This window comes from Oryzias melastigma, linkage group LG5, assembly GCF_002922805.2.
Source record: "Oryzias melastigma strain HK-1 linkage group LG5, ASM292280v2, whole genome shotgun sequence".
Taxonomy (NCBI): Eukaryota; Metazoa; Chordata; class Actinopteri; order Beloniformes; family Adrianichthyidae; genus Oryzias; species Oryzias melastigma.
This window is the reverse complement of record NC_050516.1, coordinates 14,217,208-14,225,991: the sequence shown is the minus strand read 5'-3', so window position 1 is coordinate 14,225,991 and position 8,784 is coordinate 14,217,208. Positions and strand designations below refer to the sequence as shown.

The 8,784-nt window shown below is 40.4% G+C and overlaps 1 protein-coding gene across 4 annotated transcripts in view; it reads left to right on the top strand.

Moving 5' to 3' along the window:
* The first annotated feature begins 7,756 nt into the window (after positions 1-7,756).
* cntn2 (contactin 2) overlaps positions 7,757-8,784 on the top strand; it is a 21,307-nt gene continuing 20,279 nt past the window's right edge. For 2 of the 4 annotated variants that reach the window (XM_024269834.2, XM_024269833.2), the window contains exon 1: positions 8,207-8,350. In XM_024269834.2, coding sequence (XP_024125602.1) covers positions 8,263-8,350 — 88 coding nt within the window. In that variant the 5' untranslated portion in view covers positions 8,207-8,262. The other 2 variants (XM_024269835.2, XM_024269836.2) reach the window with 2 other exon arrangements.

Here is an 8,784-nt window from a genome sequence, read left to right as displayed (position 1 = left end):
AATTTATGTATAAAAAATAAAGCTGTAAAACTGTGAGAAAAAAACTTGAAATTTTATATGAAAAAAAAAAACTTTTTTTCTAAACGTAAAATGTGACATTTAACGTTAAAAATATTACTGGTTAATTTTTTGCAGACAATTCAGTGAAACAGCAAAACATCGAACCTCCAACTCTGCATTACTTTTTTTGCAAATGTAAAACTTTTTTTCATTAAAACACAATTTGATTTTCCAAAAGTTGTGACTCTTTCTTTGTAAAATTACAACTTTTTAAGTCACATATTTTCACATTGATTCTCATAAATGATTGACTTTTTCTCCTAACACTTGAGCAGTTTTAATCTAGTAAAATTTTGACTTTTTCCTTCATAATTTCATTACTTTTTCCCATAATTTTGCAACTTTATTCTCGTATATTTACTTTCTTTTATGGTGACTTTATACTCATTCCTGATTCAGGATGGCAAGTTTGGTTTCTCAAAGTTATGTTGGCATACTTTTAGTTTCCTGCAGGGGGAGCAGTTTTGATGAGTCACACACTTCTCACTTTCTGTTTCAGATAAACTCTTTCCACCTGAAAAGATGCTGGATTTGTTGTTTTGAATATGTTTTCAACAAACACGAAGCTTTTCTCTGCATCAGAATCAGCTGAGTCACGCTGATTGCATAAATGATGTTACAGTATACCATAGAGTGTGTTATTTTAGGTGGTGCCGGTAACATTTCTAGTGTTAAAGGGTTAAATGAAGCCATGAAGCCAATTGTTTAGAACAGGGGTGTCAGTCTTAATCGGACAGGGGGCCAAAATTCAGAACACACTTTAGGTGTGCTGAACAGGATAAACGTTTAATGAACAAACTAAAACTAACATTTTTAAAACTTAAAAAATGTAACTTTTTAACATTACTATGAATAAAAACAGGCTGAAATAATATTCAAGAATAAATCAACTTAAACCTTAAATAACTTTCCATACTTTACTCTCCTTAAAAATATATTTTGTCAAAATTAAACAAGTTAGAAATAAGCGCAAGATAACAATAAAATAAAATGATCTGGATGGATCCGGCCCCCGGCCTTGACTTTGAGACATGTGGTGTAGATGGACCATCACACCTTCCAAATGTCAAACTATAAGCACATAAACATAACGGCAAGTTTTGTGGAGAAACAGTTTATGCTGTGCTGCACAATGAAACCAGATGCAAACTCAACATCTTTGTCTTATGCTGAAAATGTAACTGTTATCAACATTAAACTAAGCTTATTTTTTACACTCTCAAACAGGTAAACTGTTTCAAAGTCTGTCAGATCAAACTGAATAAATCAACAAATTCATCAATTCAAAAAGTCTAAAACGGAGGAGACCAATTCAAGGCCTTGAGGGCCGCCGTTCAACATGTTTTCCAAGCAACCTTCCATTGAAGCTCCTTATTGACTAAATACATCTGATCCAAGTAATCAGCAGTAGCTAAGGCAGGGTTTCTGGAAATTCATCAGCAGGCCTGGATTTGGACATCCCTGATCTGAGCAGTTTGATACCCAGATCGGGTCGGTATATGTGAGTCAACGGGATAGACATTGACTATGATAGACAAATTACTAGATGTTGTCTCCATTGTGTGAACATGACAAACTTGACAAAAATATTTCCAAATCATAAAATGTGAAAGTAAAAACATGAACGAGGACATAATGATGCAAACAGGAACCTTGATTTGAAGTACTGGTAATCCACGATCCCTCTGAGGGTTTGCTGAATCTGGCTCCACAGGATGATCTGCAGCCTGCCAAGGCTGCGCCTATGGATTTGAGCTAAAGCAGCCTCTCAGGTTTCCCTGCAGGCTTTTAGCCACCATTAACATCAGCAGGATTGATCGTGCTGCTCCGACCAGCAGATGTATGCAACCTCGAGGGAAGGCTAAGCTGAGACGAAGATACTGTAAGACACGATCCCTGAGCTCATTGGTGCAAGGTGCCACCATGAGAGTAACTTCCTGAGAAACATAGATTTATTTTTTATTAAATAACTGGAAAGTTCTTTGCAAAATCGTGTGCAGACAGACGAGGAGAGTCCCTGTGACTCATGTCTGACTTCAATGAGACCTGGTTCAATGAGAACCAAACGTCGTAGGTTTGGTTCATGCCTTGTATGACCATGTGTCGAAGTTGTCTTGGGCAAGACACTGAACCTCACACTGCTTTCAGTGGTTATAGTTTGTGTTAAGCATTGGAGCTGCCATCTCTGAGTGAATGGGAGAGTGACTGTAAAGCACTTTGGGCCTTCAAGGAAAGAAGATGTGTGTCACTCAGAGCAGTGGCTGCTTGACCTAAAGGATGTGGGTAGAAATCGGACTACAGTTGGTCATAAAGGAGAGAACGGATGCATGTACATCAACAGAGAGGGAAAAGGAAAGGCAGAAATATTGGGCTCAGAGTAGGAGCTTTGTGGGGACTTTGATAGTGAAACTAAAGATCTAAAGAGTGTATAAGAGTCCAGACTTAAAGAAAGCAAAATGTATAGAATGAAAAAGGCTGTTTATTGGTTAGATGGAAAGATGGGGGAAGTTGGAGTAAGACAGATAGAAGAGTTTGATAAGAATGTTCTGGAGATGACAGTGTCAGATAATGTGATAAGTCTGGAGCGGGAAATTAAGGTTTGACATTGAACGTTGTCAGCTAGTTCCCACTGGTAGGATTTGGGCTAGAAGAGAAGAAGAAATTTTGGTAGGAGATGTATCCCTAAAGGAGAAAGAACGAGGATCGGGGCCACCTTCAGTGGACATTTGGGTGACGGAAACAGAGTAAATGAGAAAGTTTGGTTTGGACAGAAGGACAGATGGTAACAGACTTTGCTAAAATGATAAAAATGGCTTTGTTAAACACATAATCACATTCGTGTGGTAAAAACAAATCAATCACATTCCTCCTCTGCTGTTCCTCTGTGCTCCTCAAAGCTTGTCTGTGCTCTGGAGCTTCACAACTCTTGCATCCTTTTTTTCATGTAGATTTGATTACTGCAGTGCTGTCTTCTCTGGTCCTTCTAAGCAGTCTGTTAACAAGTTCAATTAGTACAGAACTGAGCTACTTCCCTCCGAACAGATACCTAAGGGAGAGCTCACATTTCTCCAGTTTCAAGGTCTCTGCCTGTCAGATTCGAAATTGACTTAAAGATTTTTTTAAATAGTTTTTTTTATCTTCTTTCTTCTAAATCGTGAACGCAAAAAGTAAGTCCATAAGACAACCTATACGTGTGTATGCTGACATGTATCGGAGTTCATTAGATCAGGTCCAACAGCCTTTTTCAGTGCTTGGCAGATTTGAATGCTACTGCAGAGAATAGGTGAAGGGTCATGAGTGAGGAGATTGGTCAGTGGGGGTTCATTCACTGAAAACTATTTAAAAAGATTTTGTTCGGCCATGTAGGAACAGACACATTTTAAAACCATTGACAAAAGAGCACTTTGGGACAAAGCACTAAAGGGGGAGGTTGTGAAGTCCTGATCTACCCCCCATCTCCAGCATGGGATTGGCCTCAAAGCACTTACTGGTCACAGGTGCCGGTGGTTTTTGGTGATAATCTTTGCAGCAGAGTGTAGGTGAGTCTGGTTTTTGTTGGTGTCTTCTCCCACAGACTGTTCAGAGATGTCTTGCAGTGCACACAGCAGACCTGTGATATCTGGATGGTTCAGGGTTAGAGCACCTTCCCTTTCTAGGGGTTCCAAAATGCAGTGCTCACTTTATGTCCTGCACTGTTTGGAGTCAGGAGTCAGCACAGGTGGATATATGGATACATAGGTATATAGGACTGAGATGACGTGAGCATATATATATATATATATATATATATATATGGCAGTACAATATGTATTACAATACACATCTCATGATATGATACAAACCGAAATATGAGAGTATGACTTGGCAAAAAAACTATGTCATCCTAGTTTTTAGTAGTAGTAGTAGTAGTAGTAGTAGTAGTAGTTGTAGTTGTAGTTGACTGAACCAATGGGACAGAATATTTAAGACAAACTGGTTCTTGTGAGATTTTGCTGTTCTGGTGTGTGCTGTGTGTGCTATGCTGCCAACTAGCAGTCAGGGGTTTAGGAGAAAAACAAAAGTAAGACAATGAAGGAATCTCACAATAATAAATTAATAATAAAAAATAAATTAATAATAAATAATAAATAAAGAGATTTTTCAGCATTTTAAATTGATACAAGTATCGGCAAAGGAAATATTGTAATATATCACCAAATCAATTTTTCCCCAAACCCTTGATCTACAAACTGAGTCATGGGGTCATGGAAGCATGCAGATGTGGTTTAATATCCAGGGTTTCTGGTTTGGGAAAACCTGGAATTCTGTTTAAATAAGTAAACATTTCCCACACTACTAGGTGTAATACAGCAACATTTCTTTGAATGTTATCAGGTTCTAATCGAGAAAAAAATGACTAATATTTAAGTATTAGCAAAGTTGCCCTGGAAAAATAACATGGACCTCTTCAGGATACATGGTGATGGTTTACATCATGAACTATGTCTGTGGTGGGAGGTGCATGCTTGATGCTTAAAAACTTGTAGTCCAAACAGAGGAAGCCAGGTCAGGTGGTTGATGGAATCTGTTCACACACACAGAACTGCTGGTGTTTCCTCCAGACTCAAGACGTCAGTCCAATGAAAGTCCTTTGGCCCTTTGAATAAGCAGGTGAAGGTGTTTAAAACCATAATCCAGTCATAGACGAGAGAAACTGATGAAGGTTTTACCCAATTTACAGTTAAGAAGAATCTTGTATTTTCTAATGTTTCAAAAAAAACTGTCATGAATATTTAATTATGCATTTATTAGAGGGATTTTTCACATGAAATTTAGTTCTCTGTTGGTACCCCTCGGACTGTAAATTCTTGAACTTGTGAAATTTGTTGTAACAACCAGACAACTTAATTTTCTCATCAGTGTTAGCTGTCTGTCATCAGACATGCTCATTTTTATTGCTGCACAGCATTTTCTGTAAATCTGCTGTGATAAATGCAACTCATGACATTCAAGCAGGCTGAAAGGTGACACGAGACGGAGGGGAGTTGTGTGCACAAAGGCACATGGAAATGAATAGGTCACAAGGGATCCTAGAATACACAGACTTCAGTGGGATGGGGGGGTACTGTCGTATTGGTGAGGAAGAAAAAGGTTTTTATAAGGCTGATGAGCAGGGATAAAGTTTCAATCTGAAGTAGAGAAAAGTCCTCCTTTTTATCCCTTTTTGCCTTCTGATCCCAGTTTCTGTTTTAACAGCGTCTGTCCAGCTGACAGGTGATGTGAGACAACGGTAACGAATACCTAACCTGATCGAAATCATGGATGTGGTGAGGAGAACCTGTGTCCGATTCTATTTCAGTATTGATCCTCTTCCCCCAAACCCTGCCATGTGTTTGAGTTCATACGGTTCTCACCATTACAGTCAGGGTGTGATCAGAGATATGAGCTGCAAACAATTGTTCCTCATTTTTATTTATCCCACCCCATGGGTGCACATGCACAGTCAAGAAAATGTGGTTTATAATACAAATAATACAAAAAAACAACAAATGACAAATAAGCCTTCAATTGTAAGTAAACTAAACATTCATGCTAAGATGTAGACACTAATCTTTTAGAAAGACGCACACTGATTCAGAAAATGCAACACAACAACAGAAGCATAAAATCAAGCATTAAACATGAATGCCAGTGTGCAATTTTAACCACTATCTCCTTGTGGTGGGAGGGGTTGAAGAGCTTGAGAAATCTAAAAGGTAATCCTGACTGAGGAAAATGCCTCTGGTAGGGTCTCCCATGCCAGACAGGTCCTGAATAAAGAGCCAGACTGAGAGCAGTTCAAATGCCTCTTTTGGACAAATTAAAGACATTGACTGCTGCGGTGTCTGGAGTGACGATTCCTCCACATCCAATTGGTTTATTAATGATTTTTCTAATGAAAAATAATCTGTGTAAGTTTTTATGTTTGATACTTGATTTTTTTAACATTGATGTGCATATGCTATGATAAAGTCAGAAATAGTGTTATGTCTACTGACATAGTCATGTGATTTATTGTTACTTGGTTCTTAATGACCTGAATCTTTGTTAGTAAGGTATAAATGTCTGATTATAAGTTATGAACCATATATTGACAATTCATGTAAAGAAAATGGCACAGTAGAGCCGAGGTGGGATTATACAAGTTCGCTTCCTCCCACTCCCTCTCAAGCAATCTATTATTTGATGCCTCCTTATCCTATATCTGACATATCTTTGTGTGGATGTAAACCTCTGCTGATTGTATTGCACATGCATTAATCTTGCTCTGATTGCTTGAAATAAACCATTTCAAATCAAATCAAATCGGATCTCTCAACTTAGAGTTTGGTCATGTGAATACATAACAGTTAGACAACATAGAATGAAGATGTATTCATTTGTATTCCTAATAAGGAACCATCCATTAATCCCTCACATGGGACATCCTGATCAGGACCTCAGGGCAACAAAGGCAAGGTAGACCCTGAATAGGTTGGTAGTTAGTTGAAGAGACACAACCACACACACTCACTGTTACTTCTAAGAAGCAAATCTGAGTCCCTATTTAAAACCCACCCATTGTTTGATCCAATATAAAAGCATTTCCAGTGTTTTTTAAAATGATTATTATAACGTTTTTAGCCAAAATAATAATTTAAAAAAAGTGTATCTTTTTCTAGGACAAAGTTTCTGTAGAGTGGCAGTAGTTCATCAGAAATTCACCTTTGAGTTGTGGGTGGGACTGTTAGTGTGGAGTAAGCCTTTCCCCATTTCCCATCATCCATCTGTTTACATGGTCTCTCACTAGCTTACCCCTCACAACCTCAACCTAACATTACCGGTGCAGCGAAAATTCTGAGCAATATCACTGCTATCCAGTCGTACAGTTTTGAGTCAGATGCCAGCTCAGATGAGGAAAGTGATAATGTCTGAATCTAGTGGTCCACAAGAAGATGCTTTAGAATGAGGTGCAGCAGGGAGCTAGTGGCTTGCTGTAGTAGCTTCTGTGTTACACTTGACAAGTCTGTCCTTTCATCCGTCCATCTGTCTGTCCCTACCTCCATCCATCCATCCATCCATCCATCCATCCATCCATCCATCCATCCATCCATCCATCCATCCATCCATCCATCCATCCATCCATCTACTTTTACATCATTTCATTGGAGGAGGCAACACCTTAGTTGGCTTTACTCTTATAGTTCCACTAGGATGGCTAAGCTTCTCACCATGCCCTGTGCTGTTAGTTGTGATTGTGCCATCTGTTTTTTTTTTTTTTTTTTAAACTTTCTTAACATACCGCTCCTTGAAAATATCTTTTAAGGAATTTATTTTCTGTGAGCTTTTGTTCTTCAAAGCTTTTTCTTGAGTGTGGATCCATGAACAGTTCTGTTTCATATGGTTGTGGTTTTGTTTGAATCATTCAAAGGTTAATTACAAGGAGAAAGAAGCACTGTTGTGCTGAAAGCTGTTCCCATCATAATCTGCATCTTCTTGTTCATCCTGAGACAGAAGTTCCTCTCATCCAGGATGATGATGATGATGATGTCGGGGTCATCTGAAGGTCCGAAGTCTGAAGGAACCAGACTGTAGTTTGATGGAAGTGAAAAAGATGAAGATGTTTTGTGTGCAGAGGCTCCTCTGTCAGCTCAACAAAGAGCATGCGTTTTTTCTCCCATGAACACAATGCAGCCACACTTCTGCGGGTTGGGGGTGTTCTATATGTCATCTCTACACATCAGTTCACTGGGTTTAATTGGGGGGCTCTCTTTCTCTTTTTGTCCTCCCTGGGGAGCAGGTGGGGGAGGTTGTGGGGCGGCCCGATGTCCAGGCTGCGGGACGCCCAACAAAGGGAGGTGCTGGGGGCCTTGTAAGGCATGGAAGGCGAGGGGGCTGCTTTTCAAAATAAAAGCTTCCATCTTCGTGCGGCTCAGAGTCCATCTTCTGTATGAACCGACGGTTTCCGGTTTAAATATTGTGATGGGGGCCGGAAGTGGCTGAGCTGTGTGATGAGGGGGCCCGGGAAGTGATAGGCATAAAGGAGAGATGAGGAGAGGGGGGCAGATCAGAGAGGGAGGCGGCGCGGCTCCATCCTTCATCTCAGGAGTGGCTCCATCTGCGGCATCAGTGAGGTAGGACTGCGCATCGATCGAACCACAGACGGGTTCGTGTTCTGCTCTCCTTGTCTGGTTTCGGTCACTGATGCGCGCGCGCACGGCCCGGCACGGGGGAATCTGTTTACTGTTTTCATCCACGCGCGCGGTGGGATCTGCGGTTCGGTCTGAGTCAGGTGAGACTGCGTGTGCGGGAGGACGTGGTTTACAGGCTGCACGTGCACGCGCTTCCATTTTTTGGGGGGAGTGTTAGTAAATGACGCACTCACGCGCACCGACGCGTGCGCACGCGGCTCTGCTGTTTTTGGAACGGCGGTATTCCCGCTTTTGTTCTGGTCCATCACCCGGCTCCTCTAGGTGAGAGGAGGAGGATGCTGCTGCTGTCTGCTGGACCAGCGAGGCTTTCGAATCGTGTGGGCGTGGCCTAAGTGCCTCTTGTTCATGTAAGTCGTTTAGAGCTGCCGAAGGTAACTTCAGGTGTGTGACATTGAGGGGAAAAACAGCAAAACAAAGCAGGTTTTCTATTTGTCTGATTGCTGAAAGCAATCAGAGTATGTTGTTGTAATTCTTTATTATATTTTATTATTCTTCTTCTTATTATTATTCTTAT